This window comes from Notothenia coriiceps, unplaced genomic scaffold (assembly GCF_000735185.1).
Source record: "Notothenia coriiceps isolate Sejong01 unplaced genomic scaffold, NC01 NC01_scaffold00029423, whole genome shotgun sequence".
Classification (NCBI taxonomy): domain Eukaryota; kingdom Metazoa; phylum Chordata; class Actinopteri; order Perciformes; family Nototheniidae; genus Notothenia; species Notothenia coriiceps.
The window spans coordinates 4,713-29,879 of record NW_011362124.1 but is presented as its reverse complement, the minus strand read 5'-3'; the positions used below and the strand labels follow the sequence as shown (position 1 = coordinate 29,879).

The following is a 25,167-nucleotide window of genomic DNA, read 5'->3' as shown; positions in this document are numbered from 1 at the left end:
TTTTTCAGACACGTAAACTCTTCAAAAATCACCAGTGGGGTCACTGCTGATGCATTTAATGTCGTAGAACAAAACGTGATCTGTCTCTTCAATGTGTGTCAACCACAGACCTTATTTCGAGCTATTTTCCAAATTCCTATGGAGAAATTGCATTGCTTTTTGGCGAAGGAACCGGAAGTGGTAAAATGCTAACTTACTTCCGGGTTTTAGGACGCGTCAATGTGGCACTCTATACCATGCCACCAGTCTTTCTTGCGCAAGCGAGCTTTACTTTTAACAAATTGTAGCAATTTAGTCCTTGTTAGCTAAAGCAACACAAATGTAAAGTAATTCCTAATCAGGCTAGCTGTTTCTGTAAATAAATACAGCATATAACTAACTTAACCATTGTTTAACTTACCAAGATTGCTGGTAAGTGCTACTCACCCAGCTGACTAACTTGCTAGTACGTGTGGTCAGTTCACCCATTTAAGAGCTAGTGTTAGCATTGTTGGCTAGCTTCTAGTAACAACAGAAAAAGAGTTGCATTTCACAGAGTTGTGTCACCTCTTAGAAATTACATGAAATGCTGTCAAATGTAATATTTAGTTGAACAGCTAGCTGTTGCTGCTGCTAACACTAGCTCAGATATAACCATGTTTACAATGAAACCTAGCTAGTTAGCCAGCTAAAAAGGTTGCATGTTCTAATCTAAGTTATGTGTCTGTGGGCTAATTGCTAAAAAAGAAGCTAACTACATAATTTTGGATACATGTTGATTTTATTTGGCTCACTGTGATTGACAGATAAAATAGGTGGCCAAATATTTGGAATGCACCTACGGCCTGCTTGTAAAGTTGCTACATTACTATAAATTACGTTACGTTTAAATTTGTATATTTTATGATGTCATCATGCAACTATTTACATACACCATATTGTATAAAAAACAAAAAAATTAAATAATGAAGACAAGTCTATCTTAACTGACTCTAATTACCTTTATCTTTATCTATTTTTAAAGTGCAAACTATCTCATCAATAAGCATTTAAATCATTTTGATTACAAATCTTTCTATGAAGGCTGATTTAATGACTATGGAACTGAAGAGACATCACTATCCATATTAAACTCAACATTAAAACAGAAGGGGACAGTAAGATAATCATATAATCAAATACAATTTAGATTTTGGTAATGACTATGCACTGTGCAAATGTGTTCCCTTAGCCTCTTACCTGTGTGTGTTCGGTTGTGTCTCTCCAGCTGGCTGCGCTTGGCGAAGGCCTTCACGCAGGAAGAGCAGTTAAAGACTCTGGGTTTCTGGGAGCTGGGTGAGGGGCCCGGCTGGTGCACTCGTTCATGTTCCTGTAGACAGATCCAAAAATTAATTTCACAGTTTACAGTCTGGCACACAAAGTCCTTCTACTGCATAGGATAGAACAGAGATGTTTTCCTGGCAGAAAATCACAGGTTCTTTGAACCACACAGACAGATTGTGGAGGGTCTGGACGCAATCATTCCTAAAGAGACATTGAATTGACTACCTTTATTTTTTTTCTGTCGTGTTTCCTAATGGTTTCAGGCTTCAGATTGTAATTGTTGGGATACCTAGCAAATCTTTGTGGATCAAGAGGTCAGAACAGGTAAAACTGCTATACACTTTGGTACTGTGTTGTAAAACTAAAATGGTTATTTGATTAGTTGTTCAGCAGAAATTAACTATATTGACACTTGAATTTAATTGAACAAGCGAAACAGCAAATATTTGCCAGACCCAGCATCTAAAAAATACAAGCAATGATGCTTATTTCAGCCATGTATGATAGGTAACTTAATATATTTGATGTTTTGGACAATTGGACATTACAATGTGTTTTCATTTTCTGAAATGTTATGCACAAAAAAACGGATTCATATAATTGGCAGATCAGTAGTTTTTGAGACTGATACATACTACCGGTACATAAAAAAACTGGCATTGGCACTGCCTTCTAAGAGTTACATTAAGAAAATACCAGGTCTAAACCTATTAATGGTAATTTTTTCTCAAGGACTATAAAAAACTGAGAATCCGGCAGTAGTTGTTTAGACCCTCGGAACGGTCTTTCAGTGAATAAACTGATCCTATTCAATCGGAGAATTATTCAGAAAAAATAATACCTTGGTTCACACTGAATTATGAAATTCATGAAGGACTGAAAGACAAGAGACATTCCCAGAATATTTATGTTAAGACTGAACCGCAGCATTGATCTGTATTCAGGACATATACTTTGCAACACAAAGCATCCGTAAATTGGAAATATGGCAAGTTTATGAGGAGATAAGAAAGTCTAGCAGAAGAGGGGCTCATTACAGAGGGGTGTTTATTAAAAGTGCCCCAGGTTAGTTCAGGAAAAACATTAGGACAAAAAGAAAAAAGAGAAGTTTCTATTGCAAAGTAAGGCTAATCCTCATTCCTCATGCTCACAGAAAATTGGTATTTCAGGGTCATAGACTGAATAAAACAAGCTTTGCCATTGATTTGTGGATTATGGCTTTGAACCTGTCTATCACCTGCAGCATACCCTGCTCTATCGTCTATTTCACTCTAAATGGGAAAATAATTTACAAAAAAAAAATTCTGTATAGAAGATGACTTCATATCATAATGTTATTGGGAAAACCTTTTTCAAAGTAATACATAGAGTGGGAAGTAGGGTGATTTTCTTCATTGGCTTCTATCAAATCGGATTTCTTTGCAACCAGCGTCGCCGCCCCATGCTGGCAATTAGATGAGTTGTGGAAGAGGTTGCTTTTTGGTCAAGTAGTCATTTTAAAGCAATACTTCAACAATTGATGCACTTTATATTGCTTTCCTGGACAAAAATAATTGAGAGGAGGAAAACAACCTGTCTGTAAACATAAAGCTAAAGCAGCCGCTGTATAGCTTAGCATAAACCACAGAGCAAGCCAGGATAGCCCACTGCTTCAAGTTTTATGCTATAATACTCTTCTCATCTCATCAAGAAAAAGTTTCAAAATGTTAAACTATTCCTTTAAAACGTAAAATGGAATATACAAAAGTTTCATACCTAAAAGAAACTGTACATGTCATCGACAAATAAGAAAGATAGTATTTTTAAGTTACTAATTAATTGTGAAAGTCTCCTTACTTTACATGATGTTATTTCTCAAAGTAGCTGATGGCCCAACCCTCCATTTATCTGGCTGTGAAGGCTGTATGGGGGAAATAATACATTTTCCAGTCTACTGATTCTCCCAACCGATCTAGTGATGGGCCTGCAGTCAATTATAAAACTGTTCTCAAAATGATAAAGCCAGAATTTTGGGTTGTTTGGCTATAATTAAATGGCTAATTGTTATACACGGACCAACAAATGTAAAATAACAGCACTACCATTTTGGCTTTCTCACCACTGGACTTTTATAAAAAGCCAAATTCAGCATCTGAGTTCTTATTGAGACTAATGAGCAGCCTGGGGATCTGGAGAGGATAGAGCTTGGTCAATCTCACTCTGACACCCACATAATGTCTGTGTCATTACTTTCAGAAAAGACAATTACTGTTCAGTATGCAGAGGCACATTTACAGAAGTGAAAGCCTTAGGCTCAATGGCCTTTAGTTAGAAATATGACATATGGTAGGAAAAAGGCTTGTGAAAGAAGTCCCATCCTCTTTCTCCCTTTTTCCTCCTGATCTGAGAGCGCCGTCATTTATGTGCATGAGTGTCTCAAACACAGATGCAAGAGGATCGTCAGAAAAGAGAAGCACACATGCTCCTCTTCCTAATTCCGCTGCTAAGCACCTCTCAGTTTAAGTGTTTTGTCTTGACATTGAGAGTGGAAGACTATCTGAAATGCTACTCAACAAATAACTCTTTTTTTTCCCCTTCATATTGTGAGATAGCACTCATTTTCCAGCCTGAAACGGAAGCGCTGACTAACATTCAAAGGTGATTTCCCCACCAATGAAATCTGGAGTTGTATTTATTCATACAAAAATCTGAAATATTGAATAAGTAGCGACTATCATTTAGACATACAAATTGTTTTTACCTTCAGGTGCGTAGCTCGCTTGAAGGCCTTGTTACAGAGAGTGCAGACGTGACAGCGGTCCTTGCCGTGAGCTTGTCTGCAGTGCCGTCGCAGTGTGTTGGCATTCTGGAAAGCCTCATTGCAGTAGTAACACTGGTTCCGAGTATCAGCCTCCATCTGGCCATCCTTTCCACCCTTATGGCCCTCGTCAGTAATCTGGATCAACGCACAAAGATTAGTGAATAACATATTTACAATTACTCTGAAAACTCACTACTACACAAGCATTGTGAAAGTATCTATTAGCATTTTACTTTTTTTAAGAGAGTACCTCTCTTCTCAGACTCCAGGCTCCTTTGACAAAAACTGATGTTATCATGCAGAACATAGGAGCTGCTGGTCTACTGCTGCCTTAGTCTGTTTGTGGTATCGTGTGACTTTGGTGTTTCAAAGGGTACAGACTCAAAGTCACCAAAGTCACACAGTAACACAAACAAATAAACAATTGATGTAGCAGTAGACCAGATACTTCTGACTGTTTTCTTTAGCAGGAGGGGGCTTTGAAAAGAGCATAGATGGATTTAACTGCTTCAGTTCCCTCTCTGAAAGGTTAAGAGGCCAACCTATTTCAAATATAGTGTACACTAAAATAATAATAATAATTTTGTTAGGTGTCCGATCCACTGACTGCAGATAAGTATCTCATACCAACTATCCCTTTTACAATCTTAAACTAATGGTGCATACTTCACTTGGAAAGTTTGTGGGATTGATTAATGTGTTTTTTATATCTTCGAAGCAGCCCCTGATTAAGTAGGTAATAACAATCAACTGGTAGAAACTTGCATAAGATAGTGATCCATCATAGTAGATTATCGTGTTGCCCTTTTAAGCATTTGCTCAATTCATCTACCTACTTCCAACTTAGTTTGACCGTTTCTCCCTGGGTAGCAAACTACACAAAAGACAAACACACTCACATTGTATCCATTGTCAGATGCTCCGTTTGTGGATTGGGAATGGTGGCTGACCAGTATAACCTGCTGGCCTGAGCTGGTTGGCTGTCCTGGGTCATTCAGCACTGCAGGAAAGGTCTGACCCTAAAGCTCAAAAGGTATTCTAGTAAGGCAGCTGACAAACTACATGATGAAAGTTTGGTGATGACACATTAGTGTTGTGCATTGTTCATGTGTCCACATTTACCTGCGTATTAAGGTTTAGAGTGACACCTTCCAGCATACCCTGAGCATCTGCCAGGGTCAGGGTAACGCTGTCATCACCTGCCACGCCTCCTGGTGACATCACTAGGCTCTGGGACACAGCACTATGCGATAGGGTGGTGCTACATGGCAGGCTAGAGACTGATGAGTGAGAGATAGACAGCATAATTAGAGTTCAAAGACAGAACAGTGGGTGTGTTTTTGAATGTGAAGCAGCAGCACATCAGTTTAATTATTCCAATAACTGTTGGTAGTACATTGTATTTGTTGAAGCCAGCTGGGTACCAAAACCCTTAGCTAACTGACTGAAAATAATTTCACACAATTTTGAGCCAGGGAGGAAGTTGTGCCAGGGAGGCAGTTACCGGTGAATACATCTAGTTGATATTGGATTTTATAGGAAGGCCACTATGTGCCCCATATACAGTTTATCAGTCAGAGCAAAGGCTGAACTCCATTAACATACAGAGTGACTGGAATGCTCGAGTCTAATCAACAAAAGCAGAGATGCTCTCTGTGTCTCTGCGGAGCGGTGAGAAAATGTTCCACTTGAGTTGAGAGGGGAGGGTAATGAAGAGGTATGAGGGACCAGACATTTTATTAAGCTTCCAGGTGAGAACAGCAAACCAGTAAACAGAACAATCAGGAGGCCATCTCTGAGAAAACAAATCATATTCACTCACTTCACACAATCGCTTTACTTTCACACATTGGTTTGCAACATTTTTAAGTGACTATTATTCACATATAGTTTTCAAACTCTGAATGCCTAGACATTATACCTATATTTTTACTTCATCATACTAGTTTTATAGCACTAAAATTATGCATGCAACAAAGATTATGGTCCAAATAAAAAATCAGGGTGTGTTGTTTATAGGCTTCTATGCCCACAGCAAGTCATTCATTATCTTCCATCTGTCGTTCCATTCTTTCCTAGAAAATGTGGCTTAATCCTCTGTCATTTTATATTTGTGTTATGTATGTAGCCACAACATATACTACAGTGTTCAAATACAAAAACACAATACATTATTAACTAGAGAGGTTAGCTAACTTAATTGTTAGTGTCAATTAGTTAGCTTGCCAACACTGGTGCTGGTCAAAAGTAGGGCGTTTGGCTGACAAAATCGACGCTTGCCAGCTAGAAATAAGAGGACTTTTTGTCTCGCTACTGTGATAACTAATATACCCAGAAATGGTATGAAAATGAATACGAATTTCGAGTGGTAAATGTACCACAATTGTATACAGCTGTTGTGTACAAGTTAGAAAGTGGTTGTGACATTTCTGTGAAATTTGCGGTCCAGGACGAGCCTTACTGAACATTGAATAACCTGAAGTTATTTCAGCTTCTGACACACACTTTGATGACTCCACCATGGGAGGTCACGCCATGCCATTTCATCAAAAGGGCATTAATCTGGAGACTGTTTGAGCTTCTCCATCAATGTTTTAGTATTATTCTGGGATCTATCACTAGTGCTGGAGGCAAGAGAAGCTCATTTTGAACCTGAGGACTTAGACTATTCATGCTCCTATTCAGTGGTCATATGATTCTGTGATCTCTACTCTTCACCTGTAATATCTGACAGACAGAAAAGACTTGTGCTGAATTAGATATATAAGGTTAGCAGTACTTGGGATATTGCAATCCATTGTTTTTTTTTCAATCCAGCAAGATTGGACTGGAGACTGGGGGCGATTGCAATAGGGGTAAATACACAACGATGTCTTCTCACTGGGGTACAATTTAACCATTTCTGCTCAAGTGGCTTATCTTGGTGATATTTGCACAACATCTAGCAGGGAATCTCCTATTTTGTTGCCATGTTTCTGACTTAAAAGGGTGTCCCTGAGTCAAGTGGTGTTATGAGAGAGTAGAGCAGGTCACTAACGATCGCTTGAAGCAGGTCAAAGATGGATTTGTGGGCATTTATAAAACTCAAAGTGGACTAAAAGAGATTGGTTTCTTTGTAGCAATGGAAGGCATATCAAACACATTTTTGCCTTCAGGAGATGAAGTATACTATTTGAAGGGAAGGGATGCCATCAGATGGTAATCAAATTAAATAACTTAATTCATTAATATACCCCTGGGACGAAGCAAAATTCTTCAGGTAGTGGCAGGCATATTTCACTCCTGATTCATCATAAGGGAGATGGTGTTGCACATTGTTTTAAAAATTCAAGCACAGAAACTAACCCCAAAACTGGCCAACCCTATATCAGCTTCTATCATCCCATCAAAATGTTTATTATTATTATATTAATGCATTTGCAGGGTACAAAACTCCTTAACAGCAATCAATGTACATTGTCACTATCTTTATTTAATCATTTGTTCATTTTAACTTTGACAATACGCTCACGGAAGTAGCTATTGTTTGTTTCCTTGTGTGTATGTAATTGCAATGGAAAAATAATACAAGCAACAGCATAGAAGGGATGGTGCATTGGTGCATGGTTGACAGTGGATTCCAAGATAGGGACAAAAGGGAAGAAAACAATAAAAAAGCAAGTCTGTTACAATTTTACTGAAGGTTTTGATAAAAAAAAGCCTTACCAATTTGTGTGTTATTGGAAGCCTACCAGTCCTGTTAGCGCCAGCAACTTATGTTACCATTGAAACCTACTATCAGAAAATGAAGTCCTTTGATACACTGACTAATTAACTAAGTTGAGATGTAGTTACACCTAATTACACGACAAACATGTAGAGGTCCTAACCTGCCATTCCAGAGTTGGCGGGGATCTGAGGTAGGAGGTGTTCATTGATGATAGTCAGGGTTGCGCTGTTGGGCTGGCTGCTGAGTGGTGATGAGAGCCTGATGCTGCCGTTCATCTCCACTCCATTAGAGTGGCTGTGCTGGGGGAGCAGATCCTGGCCTGCATAAATACGTAGAAGAAAATGTTTTAGTATTTTTTTCTTATATCAGGTTAGGATAGGATGTGGATGTTTTACAGTACATTTGTGGAAGAAGATTATTGTGGTTAAGTATAGTTTTTATAGATGATAAAAAAAACAGACATTCCTAATACAGAGGTAAAAGCACATGAAACATTTTGTGTTTTTTCAGCACATAAAAGGCAGTGGGGAAAAGAAGATCACAATGCATGGGTTATGCATTGTGATCTTCTTTTCCACTGCCTCTATGTGCTGAAAAAACACTCCCCTCCTTGTTTTCATACAGGAAAAGAAAAAGGAAGGGAGAAAAAATTATGCTATATATAACAATGCTTTGCTATCTCCTTAATCTTTGAACCCAATCCAGTAAATATATCAGAATGCTGAATGATACACAATCCAAGTAATAACTGAGAAGAAATACTCGGACTCTGGAGAGGTTCAGAAAAAAATGTACAGCCACAACTAATCTCAACGCTGTGGATACAATGTACTGTATATCCTCGGCTGATTTGTACTAGAGATGATGTACGGGAAGAAATTGGTTTGTGAGGAGCCTTTATTGCTCATAACCCCGAACAACATTGTTGCTTTTAATCTGATCTGGGAAGCTGCTTCAAAATGAATCTATCGCCTGTGAGTTATTATTGCGCCTGCTTTATGTCTCTCCTGCGTGAGTGAGGAAATCAATAAATGTATTACACCTCAAAGGGATTTCTATCTCATCTGTTGGTTGTTTCTGCACTAAAGCTTACTGAACACAGAATGTTTTTTTACTATACCTGATATGGTGAGCGTGATCTCCTGAGGGTTTCCTGCTGCATTGCTGGAGCTGGAAGCTGAAGCGTGGGCATGAACCTGTGCCAGGGCTTGAGACAGGCTGGAGTTGTTGATGGTCAGCATGATCTCCTGACCGCCGGGGCCTCCGGATACCAGCCCCGAGCTGCTTATGACATGGCTAAGGTCCTGAGAACCTGTAGAAACCATAACAAGGTCAGTTATACAGGTCCTAACAGAGAGCTTCTTGTTCTGTTTCGAAGCTGCCAAACAAACCTGTAGCATCATGCTCAGAGAGGCTGGCCTGTGTGAGGGTGGAGGGCTGCAGGGCCAGGCTGGTCAGTGGGTGGAGGACCACATTGGCAGACACCGAGGGGTCGGAGGTGGACATGAGCTGGCTGCCAGAGTGGGAGATGAGGCTTGCGTCAACACTCAAGGGTTGAGAGAGGAGACCGCCTTGTTGAAAGGTCTGCTGCAGGAGGGCATGGTCAATCTGAAATAGAAAGTATTACTTTAGATCAGATGCAAAGAGAACAGAGTAGCATGTAGAAATGTATATCAAACAGACACAGCGAAAACACAAGAGGGTTTCTTTTTGAAAACTGTTTCGGGGTTATTAAGGTAAGTTAAGTTTCCTCCCTTTGATAGTTTTTCACAACTTTAATCTGTGATCTGAAACATACTCCAAGAATGAAGATGAAAATGTGCAATAAAATGATTAGCCTGCATACTTCTTCTGACCCCTCCTATGCATATATATTTTTAGGGGGGGTACTTTGAATCTTTTCTAGGTTGGATGTTTGTATGGAAGGCAAGTGAGAAAAACTAAATTCTCTTCCTCTGGAAAAAAGTTGAAAACATTAAAAAAAAATTGTAGTTGTGTGTAGTGTTGTTTAATACTCAATTTGCCCGTTAAGTGCACCACTACTCTGTGTTCTAAATAGTACCCAACAATCTCAAGTACTGCCAATGTTAGATTGCTTGCTAAAGACAGTATGTGTACTTTGTATTATAAAGGACATAATATGTTGATTTTGAGTTTCATATTTGTATGTTGTGCCTCTACTGTGACATGTCTCCCTGCTTTAATGTTTAAAAACATCTTTATTTTTCTCATACTGCCTGTACTGCAGCACCTCTTTTCACCCTCTGTCTGAAAACAGAACCCAGTCTGCTCTGATTGGTTAACTGGCAGGCTCTGTTGTGATTGGTCAACCGCTCAGAGAGGTCCTGCCCATTAGCCTATTATGAGCGTTGTGTTGGAGCGCTAGCCAATAGAAGGGTGAGTGTTACATATTGATGTCACGATGTTACAGAAGTAAACAAAGGAGTCCTATGGAGGCTTTTCAGGCAGACGGGGGGGACGGGGGGACGGGGAGTGTGTGGGGGAACTCCCTCTGGAGGGAACTTTCGGATGTTAGCCTTTGCAGACCATTTACATACACAAAACCTATATGACACACGACAGAAAAGTATAAATGGGGCCCTTTAAGGCATGAGGGTAGAATTGTTGCAGATTTAGAGAATTAACCACCATTTTCCCCCCCTTGCCTCAAGTTTCTGAGAGAAAAAAAACGTTGTTTCACCATTTAGATGGAGCCCATGAGAAAAAACACTATCTGACACAGAATCCAATATCAACATTCAGCTAGCCATAAAAAACTAATTGGATTGGAACCCTAGTGTGCACATCAGGTGTGTCAATACTACATTTTGTATTACTTTTACAGCCAAATGGACAACTCATCATGGGCTTTACATGTATGTAAAGAAGCTCTGCTGAATCTTATTTGGTGCTCATTTGGGATTGCAGGATCCTACGCTAGATTGCTTATACCCTCACTATCACCTTTATGGACCTCTAGAATGGTGAAGCTAAGCCCTGGACAAACCATCATTAGCAAATACATTATATTGCAAACCAGCTGCAGAAAAAAGCAATATCATTGCTGTCTACGTTTAGTGAATACATTCCCACACAAAACAAACACTGTTGGTAAAGACTAATTAATTAGTCAATGTCGATAAGGGTGGTTTGACATGTCTAATTGTGTAATGAAATGAACAAATACAAAAAATTATAGCTGATGAATAAACACATCCAAAAACCATTTTTGCAAACACTAGATAATTAATTAAATGGTTGGTAAAAAATTATATGAGTAAGTCGACTGCTAAAATTGTGCTCAGCTCATTTAAAGGAAATTAAGAAAAGGCAAGGTTTAAAAGCCTGCCGATGTTACTGGGGGAATAAGCCACAGACTTTACAATACAACTGATGTAGAAGGCGTATAATTAAAAGTAGTTTAGCACTCAAAATGAAATCACGCAGTAAATTCCATTTTGATTAATTAAAAACTAAAGTAAGAATAATGAGGCAGGGTGTGTCCATAGAATATCAATGTACTTAAAACGTTTCTGACCTATAAAGTGTTTCTTTATAAATATTATGTAACTATTAACCATTACACAATTTATTTTTGGTTCATAAAAGCATGTATTTTAGAAACATTCTATGACAAGGAGGCTACTACTCGTAGTTGCTCCTCTGAGATATTTGATTCCCCTCAATAGGAAATAACTGCAGAGTAAAATGTTCTCAATCAAAATTAATGTGTAAGATCTTCCTAAGCATCAAGGGGATGACCCACATGGAAGATTACATATTGTATTCAGTAGTATTTGTGTGTAACCTGTAGTGTGATGTTGTTGATGTTGCTGGCGTCGAGGCCAGAGATCTGCACGTTGGGGCACACCAGGTTGGCAGGCGTCAGCTGCAGGTGGATGCCATCCAGCGTGGTGAGGCCATCTGGCAGGGACACCGTCAGGTCTCCTGCAGCTGCAGCCACACACACACACACACACACACACACACACACACACACACACACACACACACACACACACACACACACACACACACACACACACACACACACACACACACACACACACACACACACACACACACACACACACACACACACACACATTTTGTAATGTCATTCTATTTGGCTGATACAACTGCTGAAATAATTTGTTCATTTATTTTAATATTTCTTATCCGTGTTTATAGGATTTCCTGTTGTTTAACTCAGCTATATTGTCAACAAAGTATATTCCTCTATAGATTTCCAAGCTTGAGAAAACTATGGTATGTAAATATGCACATTTTTCAATAAATGTTGGCTGAACCTTCCACTAAAGGAATAGATAGAAATCAATAATCTCGAATTCTGGAAATCCTTTTTCTACAATGCTTTATCTAATTTCCTTCAACAATTGTATATTCCTTAACATCCAGACCATTTTATCAACAATTTACAGAGGACACAAAGCCAGACTTATTGTGTTAACTCATGTTTCAAAACCCTAAGTACTGTACTTGAATGTTGTTATTCTTATAGCATGGATGTTTTATCTGCCTCAATAAATGCAGCTAAGATGAATATAAACATCACAAACATCCTCTTTGGAGGAGTTCTGATATCGTGAAAAATGTATTTGTGTTCAAAATGATCAAATAGTAGATTTGATTGGAGAAAAATGGTTACACTGAAATAGGGCTGAACGATTGATCGATTTAAAATCAAAATCGCGATTTGAAATGATACGATTATCAAATCAATAATCGAAATTACTTAACAAGATAACGTGATTCATCATACTAACAAAGCAAAGCTCATAACTAATCATTTATTTGTACTAGCCAAGCGCAATGCATGGCAGGGGTGGCCAACTAGCTAACCTAAGCTATGGTTAGCAGTATAGCTGTACCTTAGCTATACATTATGAATCTGGCATTTGCAATTTATATGGTCAAAGGTCATAAGACATGCAGCTAATGGTCCAAGACAAAATATAGGAACATGACATATGATATTAATCCTATTACAATTAAAAAATATGGTTACAACCATCATGTCACTGTTTTGGCTCATGATAAACCCGAGCCCAAAGATTGCCATCCTGCAAATAACAGAATGACTGCAGTCTACTTAACAAATACTGATGTCTATTATACGATTTTTTGGAAAATAGCTTCTTTAATTTCATTGTATTGTGTTGTATTGTTCTGTGCGATCCTTTCAAAGGGCTTACCTGACATAGAGGCAGGTAAAATGGCCTGTCCCACCAGTCCCTGTTGCAGTAGATTCTGGTCAAACTGCCCTGTCAGGACTTGGCTAGCAGGGAGGTACATGTTGGGGTCAGAGTTGCCAGTTTGCAGCAGACCCACAGGTTGAAGAGCATCTAAAGCGGCTGACTGCTGGCTCAGGCCCTGCCCCAGAGCCTGCCCAGTCCCTGGGTCTTGACCATGACCAGAGGACAAGGCAGACCGCTTGGATCTGCGACTTTCTAGGCTTGGACGGAAATGGCACTGGATGTGGGTTTTGCGGTGGCCTGAAGTTCTGAATCGTAGTTCACAGAAGGGACATTTGAAGGGCTTGGAGCCTGTGTGGAGGCGCATATGCACCTTCAAGCTGCCCTTTGTAGAGAAGGAGGTGTTGCACATGTGACAGCTGAATAGTTTCTGACCTGCAAAGATAAAGTAAAAAAAGTGAAAGTTACTTGAGGGTTCTTCTATTCTCTGTGAATTTTGGATTTTGTAAGAAGGCAGTGATATAACCGTTCTAAAATATCAAACAGCTTTGAAATTTCAAGGAAAGCGCCTAAAGAGTCTGCAATCAGGTCAGGGAGTTTTTGTAAACTTTTTCTTCTTCCTCTCTTCCTACAGCTAAAAAACGAATTAATAATAAAAGTCAGTTGTTCAAAACAACAGTGGATACAGTAGACCAGGGGTTTTCAAAGTGTGGGGAGGTGAGCCTCCCCTCAGAGAACATAAGAACAGCCGCGCTCCCCCTCCCAATTATTATTGCTGTTATTATTATTATTATTATTATTGTTGTTGTTGTTGCTATAATGCAGGGGTATTCAATTGCATTTCAAAGAGGTCCAGTAAGAGAAAATGTAATTAAATGCTCTGTTTTCGCTGTCTACCTTCCGCCATTTGAAATTACTCCGACTGTTTCTGTGTGTGTGTGTCTGTGTGTGTGTGTGTGTTTGAATCTATCGTGCTGACTGCACCGATTTGATTGGCTGAGTAGCGTCACCTCCTTAAAACATTAAACAATAACTTTTTTAAACCTTTTTATTTTTATGTTTTAAACATATTGTATAAAACTCCCCCACTACTTGGACTATTCCTTGCACCCCTCTAGAATAAGCCCGAATGGTCTCAACCATATTGCATCAGTAACGTGCACTTGTTATTATAACAAGATCGCAAGGACACTGGTAGCGATCGGAACATTTAGTGTTGTTCAGTTTGTGTGTTGTGGAACATGCGTGTCCGTGCATGAAAATATACCACACACCCAATTACAATTGCATGTTCAATTCACTACCCTGGAAGTTAATACAGTTGTTAAAGTTGGAACAGCCTGTGGACAGCCGTTCTTCCTTGCATGTCAGTCGCCGACACCTTCTTACAGAGGACAGGCACATCTAGCTGCAGCACGACCCGTATATTTCCGCACGCCGTGTTCTCAAGACATTTTTTTTTTTAACATTTTCAACATGGTGGATAAATCCTTATATGCTCCCGGCAACACACTGAACGTCAACTTTGCCTCCTTATTACACTCACCCCTACTTTAGTGGGAACAATGAGTCTGCGTCTTTGATGCACACAGGAATAAACGCAGATCATACTCTGGCTGCAGCCTTTACCGGTACTTGCTTTTGATCAAAGTCAATGCGGAAAACCTGCACTCACACAGTTAGGTGAAGGTGAAGGTGAAGGGAATGAGCACTTTTACAGCCTTTTTGGCGAGGTGGGGGAACTCGGTCTCCACAGACAGCCACAAGTGGGCAAGTGTCACTTTACTCGTCTTTTTCTCGTTCTTTTGTGTCTCACGCTGCGCCTCCCCTGAAGCTCTCTGGCGCCCCCCAGGGGAGGCGCGCCTCACACTTTGAAAACCGCTGCAGTAGACTATTCTTCAATTATTCATAACAAAGTTCCAATAAAGTTGTTATCCTAGTTTTGGGAAATAATTTTGCCAGAACCTTGTTTAAAAGACACTAATCCAAATACCCTACTAACAGTAGAATCCCCCTTAACAATTTTGACCTCAACATCAATAAGCAACCAAATATAGTGATCAAACATGAACCTGTATGTGTCTTCACATGGCAGTCCAGGGTAGATTTCACTGTAAAACTCTTCCCACATTCATCACACTTGTAAGGTCTTTCTCCCGTATGGATCCGAATATGCCTAGAAATTGAAGCAGATCAACATAGGTACATTTGAAAGAGGACACATGAGAGATTTAGTGTGAAAAAAGACAGCACACAATCAAGTATTGACACGGTTTTCTGCCCAAGAGCACTCTTCCATCTCATGCCTTTGGTCCCCAGTGCCGTTATAACACGAGCTTGCAAAAGATTGCAAATGCACGGTGACTCCAAATATGAAAACTTAAATAATAAATGTGCCTCACTTGTTTTATCAAAACAACAGTCAAAAATGACTTTCAAAAACATGGGCCAGCTTCTAGAGATTTTAAACATATATTGTGTTTCTGATGTCTGTCATTTCACACTTTAATCAAGAAGTCTGACACATAATTGCACGTGCAAATTGAATGGGGAATTTGGAAAACATACTGACCTTTGTCCAAGGAGGTTTATATGTTATTTATACGGCTACATTAATGTTAAAAGTATAGCCTAAGGGTGTGGGGGAAAAGCTAGATTGACATAAATGACATCTGAGTAGTTTTATAGTATCATGTACAGCGAGAAGGACTATTATAGGTGGAATAAAATAAGACAAAAATGAAATGTTTAATAAATTAATTTGTGGGACAAGAAAACTATTCCAAATAATGTCATCAATGAAATATACATTATATCAGGGGTTCCCAACCTTTATTGTGCCAAGGACCGGCAGATCCATAAAAAAAAAAATCGCGGACCGGTTGTCAATTTTAACTGATTTTAATATTTACTCACCACCAGCAGGTAGCAACAGAGGCTAATTGTATGCAACAGCCTGAACAAATACTAGAACAATATGCATCCAAAACATATTAACAACGTTTAAAAAAGAACCGGTGTCGTTTTTTTTCTTTTTCGGAAAAACGGAAAACCAAAAAACCGACGTTATTCAGTTTTTAAACCAAAACGGGAAAACAGATAAATCAACGTTTTGGTTTTGTTTGTATGATTTACGGATAATCCAGTGAATGCTGGGAAAACGAGGAGAAGGCGCATTAGGAGATGTCCGGTCGCCAGGGTGTGTGTGTGTCTGTGTGACAATGGCATTTGTTTTCAGAAGATATTGTGATAGTGTCGTTCGTTCCGGTGCACTCCGACAGCATTTAGCACTACATCGAGATTAAGATTAAACTAACTTTTTATGGGAACACCCGCATATACCTATAGAGTTAGCCAGATGTGTGTAAATCACTGTTCATGGTCATTTGAAAACAAATGCCGGTGTCGGACAGACACAAACACACCGAACACACAGCTGAGCAGAGCGTGCGCACACACACACACACACACACACACACACACACACACACACACACACACACACACACACACACACACACACACACACACACACACACACACACACACACACACACACACACACACACACACACACACACACACACACACACGCGCCTTGGTGAGGTGACAGGACATCTCCTTCATACGTGTGTAGAGATGTATGTAGAGATGTGTGTGGTTAACACGTAGCAGCCTGCAGTCACTCGCTGTTCTGATGAAGGTAAACACAGCGAAGGCGGTGCGTAAAAAGGCACATCTTTACCCGCTGGTGCTGCACTTCTCCGAGGTGGAGTATACGTCCCGCTGCCTCCTGATGCTGCAGCCATTTCATGAAGTGAAGGAGGTTATCCTTCTATAAAGCAGCTGCGGGCAGCAGATACCCTGAGAGTCCCGGACATGAATTCATAGATCAAGGCAGACTGGTTTATTCTCCTGTTTTGCCCATCCGGTGCTTAAACAAATAGCTCTACACCCCTGGCCGACATGTCCTTAAAATGAAGTCCGAGTGTGAAATATATCTCAAATGATGTATGCACTGCCATTTCCCCACATAAACATAACAGTCTGCAATGAAACGGTTGTCTCCTGTGCGCTCCTCTTCGTACTTGGCGCACCGGTAACTTTCTCGTGCGCACAAGAGGCTGAGACCAGGCTGAGCCGCCGAATCCCTCGGAACATCATAAAAGCCATTTTCAACGGTTTTCTGGTGGAAGATTAACTAAGCTACTGGATTAAATAATATGACTGGTATAGGTGCGGAAAAAAATTAATATATTATCATAAATTATTTTTATATATTTATATATATTAAATATTACGATAAACTCACAGCTATTTCGCGGTACCGGTCCGCGGACCGGGGGTTGGGAACCCCTGCATTATATTACATATTTGGATGAAAATAAGTGTTAATTGATGTCGGCCGATCAGCTTCGAGAGAATGGTTGCCAACCCCTGACCCTGAGAGAATGACCATGAGACTGCATTCTTATTGTATTTATATTCTTGCTGTTATGGTACCATTACTTGGAGCAACCAAAAAAGAATAATTGTTAAGTAAAAACAAACAACAATAATAACAAAAAATTGAAAAAAATGAAGGATATCTTAAACTTTTACAGAACAGCTAAGATAAAAAAGACCCAATTTAAAGCAATGGTTTTAAAATACGTAGCGCTTTCATTCCATTTCATTTTTGCTTCATGATGAGAACGTGAGAGTCGGACATGTTTCTCCTAAAGACCAATAAACAGGAGTGATATTTACCTAACGAGGTCACTGGGCTTCTTGAAGCTCTTGGGGCAGAAATTGCAGCAGTTGGCAAACTTTGGTTCTGTCTCCAGCTCCACAGCCTTGTCTTTGATCTCACTGATGCGATCCCTCTCCGCAGCCGACTGGGCAAGGATCCGCTCCGACACCGAGGCCTCCTCGCCGGGATCTTTCGCCAGCTCGGCCGTCTGCTCCTCAGTGAATGTGATGATTTCTAAACCCTTCCTCTTTAACTTCAGCTCCCCGTCCTCATCCTCTTCTTCTTCTTCTTCCTCCTCCTCCTCTTCCTCAATGTCTTCTCCATCCAGACGCATAACTGAGAGAATTCGGCAAAGGGAAATGTAAACTTTCTAGACAGTGATGTACAAAACAGCTTCTTTCAAATATTTGAAATACAACAATCGATCGGTTAGCATTTTAGCATTTCCCCCTAAATGTCATCTTTTTGGAATATTAAAGTAATGGGATGTATGTTTTCAATGAATGAAAAAGTGTCATGTAATGAAATGTTTAAAGTTGTCTCGGCCTCCTTACTCTGATCCTCCACAGCGTGCTCCTTCTTCATATGCTTTTTACACAGCAGGCTGGTCCTGAAGTTGTCGTCACACACGGAGCATTTGAAAGACTTGATGTGGATGATCATGTGGCGGTTCAGGCTGCCGTTGGTGGTGAATGAGGCGTCACAGACATTACACTTAAAGGGCTTCACTCCTGTCAGCGAAAGAGGAGAGGCAGGGGTTTCAGGACGTTGTATTTGAAACATTTTATACGATTTCACTAAAGAATAAGGTATTACTAAAACTTTCCATATATTTTTGTGATACTGCCAATTAATTTGTTGGTCTTGCTCCAAGTCTCTAAAACACCTATTCCCGCTTTGAATTACATAAATGACATGTTGTAATTTGTTCTCATCCCGGACTCAGGATGGTTTTAGTATCGTGGGGATACAGTCATTTGACAGGCTGTGTCCATGGGGTAAATGGGTGTAATTAACAATGTAAATACGCTGTAATATGAGTCTAATAACACTGGTAGGTGTAAAAAGAAAAAATACGGATGTAATGCGGATGTAACAACAGTGTAATTACGGTGTTATACTGTATAGGTGTTACGTGTGTGATATGGGTCTTATATGGGTAAAATAAGGTTGTTATAAGGGTGTCATAATGGTGTAACATGGGTAGGATAACAGTGTAAGTTGGGTGCAATGTAGAAAAGAGAAATCAATTTCATTTCGTATTCATTTATATGTGATTTGAGGGTTAAGAAATTGAGATACTTCATAAATCATTTTACTCATAAGCCTATTTTGTTCCCATGGCACCAGGGGTATTTATCCCCCTTTGTTTTAAATATCTTATTTAGTCATTTGTAATCGTGGTGTGAATACAATGCATGACCAGGTTTTGGGAGATAAGGTAATACAAATAAATCACAATGTGCCCCTGGCATCTTAATAATTTGATGAAAAAATTAATTAAATGCAATGGAATAGACATATTTAATGGGGGCAATGGCCTACAAAGGCTTTGGGTTTTTAAAAGCTAATTAATTTAGGAGGTCGTTGCTAAGCTTACCTGTGTGCGTGTTGAGGTGGGACTTTAGCACTCCGGCTGATACAAAGGCTCGTCCACAGAGATTACATCTGTAGGGTTTCTCGCCGGTGTGGGAGCGCACATGTTGCTTCAGGTGGCTTGACTTTTTGAAGCCCCTATTACACCAATTGCACCTGACAAGAGCAAAAGAAAGGCCCATTATTGAAACAAATGTAATGATAAACAGAGAGACCAGAGCAGCTAAGTAGTCTGTAGAGTCAGATGAGACATTTGGTGAATGCAGCTTTAAGCTGATGTCACAGAGAAAAACAGCCTGGGAGAATGATTTAAATTCTTTATGCGCTTTGTCTCCAAGGTCCCTTCTTATTAAAGAGACAAATCCTGAATCTAAAGGAAAATGTGGATTTGATGGATGATACAGAGGACTAAAGGTTATTTTTTAAGCCAAATTGGTTTCTACTTTTGACAAAAGTTTTGAGTAGCTTCGACCTGATACCTTGGCAAACCCAGTGTATCCCTGTGCAGTGGCGGTTCTAGAACATTTTACATGGGGTTGCAAGGGGGGGGCAAGAGGTCATACCAGGGTGGCATGGGAGGGCGGACAGTACGTGGTATTTTATACTGTATATAACCTATTTATTGTTAAATCATGCCCTAACACAAGTGTTCTTAATTCACAAGAGAAACAAGGTGTTCAGATAAACAAACTCAAATATAGTATAAAACAGCTCAATACTCATGATACCCTAGAATTCTGTTTACTGTAAGTACAGTAAAAGTACTTAGTTATAATGAAGTACACAAATGACATCACCCATCTCTTAAGAGAGCTAAAGGTGACCTGTGCAGCAACACATTTCAATAAATATTTGATCTTTATATTTGTCAATACCAAGAGCTGCTAGATTGTAGCGGCGGAGTAATTCTCAGGTATTTGAGCTATAATATAACTTTACATTAGACGGTGCTTCTACCCAAAGCAACTCACAATAAGCGCAATTAACCATGAAGATACATAACAGCAAGAATACTGCAAGTACCTTCAAATAAGCCAAACTTTTATTAAATATTGGAATGGCCAAGGTGCAGTGGAAACAGGTGGGTTTTACATCTCCGACGAAAGATGTGTAGAAATTCTGCAGTTTTTATATCAATGGGGAATATGACTAGAAAATGACAACCAACTAGCAAAAAGGATTGTTTGGTCGTGACAAAGATACAAAAATAAAAGAACAGACAAGCAAATTCTATGTCCAGATTTGGGTCCTGTCGGACAGAATACAATTGCAGTGCAATCAGGCTTAATTGGTGGAATGAGTGCCTCTCCTGAGTAACCTGGAGTTTACCGAACTGCTCTCAAAGTAGTCTGAGAGCATGTTGAAAAATATGTTCTGGTTTGGAGAGACATAATTGAACTCTTTGGGCCTGAATGGCAAGCGCTTTACTTTTGCATGGCATGGTTGCATCAAGTAGAAAAGACAGCATGTTTTAGGATCTGTGAGAATCAGGGGACTCTGAGGGAAGCGTAAACACGATCAGAATAGGCAGAGATTCTCTTTTCAGTACAACCAGAATCCATCAGGCAAGAACAGAGCAGAAGCAGATTCCGCAAAGTCACAGAGTGTTCTTCAATGGCGCAGTAAATGCTGGACATATGCTTGCTTTTTTCACCACGGGTTCACATAAAAGCTGGCATCCTAAGCGGAAATGTCCACATAGATACGGATGAACATGTCTTACTGGAGGATTCCACTGAATGACACCAGAAAACTTGTACCTTGCATAACTTCCAGTTTTGCATGATTTAAACAATAAACATAAAGTATTATTTTGCGAAAAATGTGTCTCAGTGAACTGGAGATTGATAAAAAAATAAAATGCCTAGCTAAGTAAGGTACCTTATCCTGTGACTGGTGGGGAAAACACACTATCGGCGCTGCCCACATTCCATTTCCCCCAAACGTTGCTTACATTTTATGTCCTTTATGTCAAATTATCAAATGTTATTTAACATACTGTCAACAGCTTTTTTGATTAGCATTAGCTGTAGCATTTAGCATTTCTTCCAAAATGTCCCCCATTGTTTTCGTTGATGATGTGCCTACCGACCCCTGATCCTGTCACATCAACATAATGCACTACAGATTATGTGTGATTATCTTTAGTGTTCATTTCTGAGGATGTAAAAACCAACGCTCCGATCAGACGCAAGCAGACATCATGCATATGCGTAGTGAAAGCAATTACGGTACATCACTGTCTTAAGACCTAAGGATCACAGTTTAATAATGTAATGTATATCAATTCTAAAAGAATCTGTAAGCAAATAAGATAACAGTTCCGTTGAGAAATGAAGGTGGGCATAAATGGCAGAGGAATCTCTTTTGATCTTTTTCTCCTTACGGTTGCTTTTACAAAAGGTTGGGAATAGAAATGTGAAGAGGTTTTAGCAAGAAGTAAGTCAGAAGTAAACCTGTAGGCTCTCTTGCTGTTGTCCTCGCTGTCATCCTGGTAGTCCTGTGTTTCAGTGCTCAGCTGAAGCTCATCCTGAGTGCTCTGTTGAAGAAGTCCATTCGTCTAGATTTCACAAGATAAATCAACAAAATCACCTTATCGCAGAATTAAATATATTTAGGAGGCATTATTGGTTTTGGTCAGTTTTAGCTAGGTGAACCAGAATATGAATGCACATTACATTGAGAAACAATTAAACCATTTCAGGGGGTATTTCATTATTAAGGCGTATTTTTAATCATTTGAGAGAGCCGGATGCACTTTTCCCCAGTTGCAAGTTTTTATGCTAAGCTAGGCTAATTAATCCCTATCTCCAGTAGTGTACTTAACCCACATATATGAGAGTGGTATCAATCTTCTTGTCCTAATGAAGCATGCATACAAACAAAAAAGTCCAACATGTCTTTATCAATAGTTGTGTACTGCTCAGCTACTAATCAGCTTTCTAAGTCCAGGTGAGTGTAAGGGCTTATTGGGTATAGTCCCAGGACTCACCACTTCAGCACTGGAAACGTGGAGCAGGTTGGGGGGGTGATAGCTGGAGGACAGGGCCTGGGACTCCAGGGTGCTGGAGTCCTGCAGCTGCTGGACGCTGGAGAACTGGGCCTGACTGTAGCTAGATTCAGTGATGGTGAAGCCTGAGGGGAGAAGACAACGAGAAATCAGTATCTTCCGCTATTTATCACATCTCAAAGAAGAATTTATTGAAGAATAAAATGGCAAATGGCAAATAATAATTCAAAATTGTTTAGCTTTTAAACTTTGCAATTCCACATATGTGAATACTAGACACTATGCACATGAAACCCAAGGGGTTGATATAACCAATTAGGCCACAAACTATGGAAGGCCATAGGGGACTTTCTTGAAATGATAATGTAGACTTCAAAATTAAAGGTAACTCCACAAAGGTATAATCTTCAACATAGGTATGTATTGTTAAAGTAGATACATTTTCCTTTTCACATGGGCCTTTTATGACCATACTAAATTAAATTGAAACTGCTTTATGAGATTGCATTTTCAAATGCAATCTTGGACTGAATCTTGAAAACTGCATTTCAAATCGTGACAATTTCTTTCTATGCAAAAATGGAAAAAAAAGCTGCATTAATTACACTGCATTTTAATATTCAAATTGATTCAACATTATAATGTTGAACCCTGTACTGACTCAACATTAAGAGTTAAACAGCTTTTTAAATGTACATTTCGTTATTATCATAGAATGCCAATATAAGTATTTAAAAATGCTAATAGGATTATTGCATTTTATTTATAACTCAACTAACACATTCATTTTAAGAAATGATGATGGTACTGTGGAACAAAATGTTGATTTTCAAGTGTAAATGTACATTTTAATAATGTCTCCTAAAGGCTTCCATACCTAAAAACTACCTACTAATGCTTTATACAAGGCAGTGGTAAACCGGAGGTTAAACATGGATTAGCAGCTCAAGAGCCCTCCTGCCCAGGCACATGTGCTTTGTGCCCTTGAACATTTGGTAGCACTGCAGGCAATATGAGAGTGATGAAATACCCGGTCTGCTCTGGACAGATAACAAGGTTGTTGAGCCCCAGGAGAGAGCAGGAAGGCTAGATCTGCCAGATAGATTTTTGCTGTCAGAGTGCGATGATGCCCACTGCTCTCATCCACAGAATCCAGGCTGCCAAAACAGTCAGTTGGCATGATGGGAACTCTGTGAGTTAGTCATTTGAGTGAAAGTAGTAACCATATATTTGAGAGCCCTACACTGGATTTAGAGTTACACAATGGAAAGGGAAGAAAGAACATAAAACATCAGGGAAAGTGCCTCTATATCTCCTGTTTATCTCAGATTAGATTAGATTATATATTATATATATTTAATTGTCATTTTGCACTGGAGTACAAAAAATGGCTATTAGCATCTAACTCTTTTACAACATTAACTGTATAGTAATTTTCTCCTTTGATTTTTGAGTGAAACTGACAGTAAATGTAATTCATCAATCATTTTTGATGTCTTTCTAATTATAATCTGAACTAAAAGGGTTATTACTAAGGTCGTTTGTTGAGGCCAACTTCGCACGTTGCACAATTCACTTTTAATGGAAAAAAAACTAAGGGGAAATTACTGGAACGAAAAGGGACCTTCTACAACTCATTGTCTAGTCGCTTTCCTATCAGAAACCTTTGTTTTACACAATGAGATATGACAGTATGCACAGTTCTCCTTAATGGCATTTGTTTCAATGTAGACATCTCACTCATGCTACCATGAAAACAGGGGTTGCACAAGTAACCTCGTTTTTTACTTCATTTTCCTACATAAACGCATATTTGATTGATTATTTTTCATGCAATACAGACATCACAGATTACAAATGTAATCTCTGGAGGGAAAAGCATGCATGAGAGAAATAATTGAGATGTCAGTTTGTACCTTGTGTTAGAGCTTGCTGGTCAAAGGAAGGCTGAGGAAGTGTTGGTGTCTCAAACTGGCTGATGTTTTGAGGCAACGCATGTTGGGTGGTCACATACGAGTCTGTCAACAGAAGAAGAAAAAGATGCAGGTTAGTCTTAAACTCGCAAGGTTTAAGATGGATAGGAATGGCATCTTAACTCTATCAATTAAATTATTCTGGTCATAATTCTCTTATTTTTCTGAACCTTGGTGGTGTTTACCCTATTTACTTCCACGGGTCATTATCCATAAAAACAATGTCTTGCATGTACATAATCGCTTATATTAACTACATAATCCATCATGCATTATCATGGCAACTACAAAGTAAAAAGGGGTCCATTATTTAAAACATCCATCCATCCATCCATCTTCTCCCGCTTATCCGTGGTCAGGTTGCGGAGGTAGCAGTTCCAGCAGAGAGCCCCAAACTTTCCTTTCCCTGGCCACAACAACCAGCTCTGACTGGGGGATCCCAAGGCGCTCCCAGGCCAGTGAAGAGATATAACCCCTCCACCTGGTCCTAGGTCTACCCTTTGGTCTCTTCCCAGCTGGACGTGCCTGGAACACCTCCCTAGGGAGGCGCCCAGGGGGCATCCTAACTAGGTGCCCGAACCACCTCAACTGGCTCCTTTCGACGCGAAGGAGGAGCGGTTCAAATCCGAGTCCCTCCCGGATGACCGAACTTCTCACCTTATCCCTAAGGGAGACACCAGCCACCCTGCGGAGAAAACCCATCTCGGCCGCTTGTACCCGCGATCTCGTTCTTACTAACTCTTCTTTTATTTTGTTCGTTTTGTTGTGTTTTCTTCTTCTTCATTTGTTGTTTAAGGGCGGCTGGCAAACAGATTGTAGGCGCAATACC

The 25,167-nt window shown here is 39.6% G+C and overlaps 1 protein-coding gene across 1 annotated transcript in view; it reads right to left on the bottom strand.

Annotated features, from left to right (window-relative positions):
- Positions 1–1,189: 1,189 nt before the first annotated feature.
- The window catches only part of LOC104958809 (zinc finger protein 236), a gene marked incomplete at both ends in the record, with an annotated part of 27,855 nt that continues 3,877 nt past the window's right edge, over positions 1,190–25,167 (bottom strand). The window contains 16 exons of the mRNA XM_010786610.1: positions 1,190–1,348; positions 4,043–4,237; positions 5,002–5,121; positions 5,225–5,382; positions 7,972–8,130; positions 8,932–9,123; positions 9,203–9,419; positions 11,620–11,765; positions 13,028–13,462; positions 15,100–15,203; positions 17,777–18,095; positions 18,314–18,490; positions 19,360–19,511; positions 21,812–21,915; positions 22,348–22,490; positions 24,282–24,383. Of these exons, the coding sequence (XP_010784912.1) occupies positions 1,190–1,348; positions 4,043–4,237; positions 5,002–5,121; positions 5,225–5,382; positions 7,972–8,130; positions 8,932–9,123; positions 9,203–9,419; positions 11,620–11,765; positions 13,028–13,462; positions 15,100–15,203; positions 17,777–18,095; positions 18,314–18,490; positions 19,360–19,511; positions 21,812–21,915; positions 22,348–22,490; positions 24,282–24,383 (2,882 nt within the window). The remainder of the gene's footprint in view (positions 1,349–4,042; positions 4,238–5,001; positions 5,122–5,224; positions 5,383–7,971; positions 8,131–8,931; positions 9,124–9,202; positions 9,420–11,619; positions 11,766–13,027; positions 13,463–15,099; positions 15,204–17,776; positions 18,096–18,313; positions 18,491–19,359; positions 19,512–21,811; positions 21,916–22,347; positions 22,491–24,281; positions 24,384–25,167) is intronic.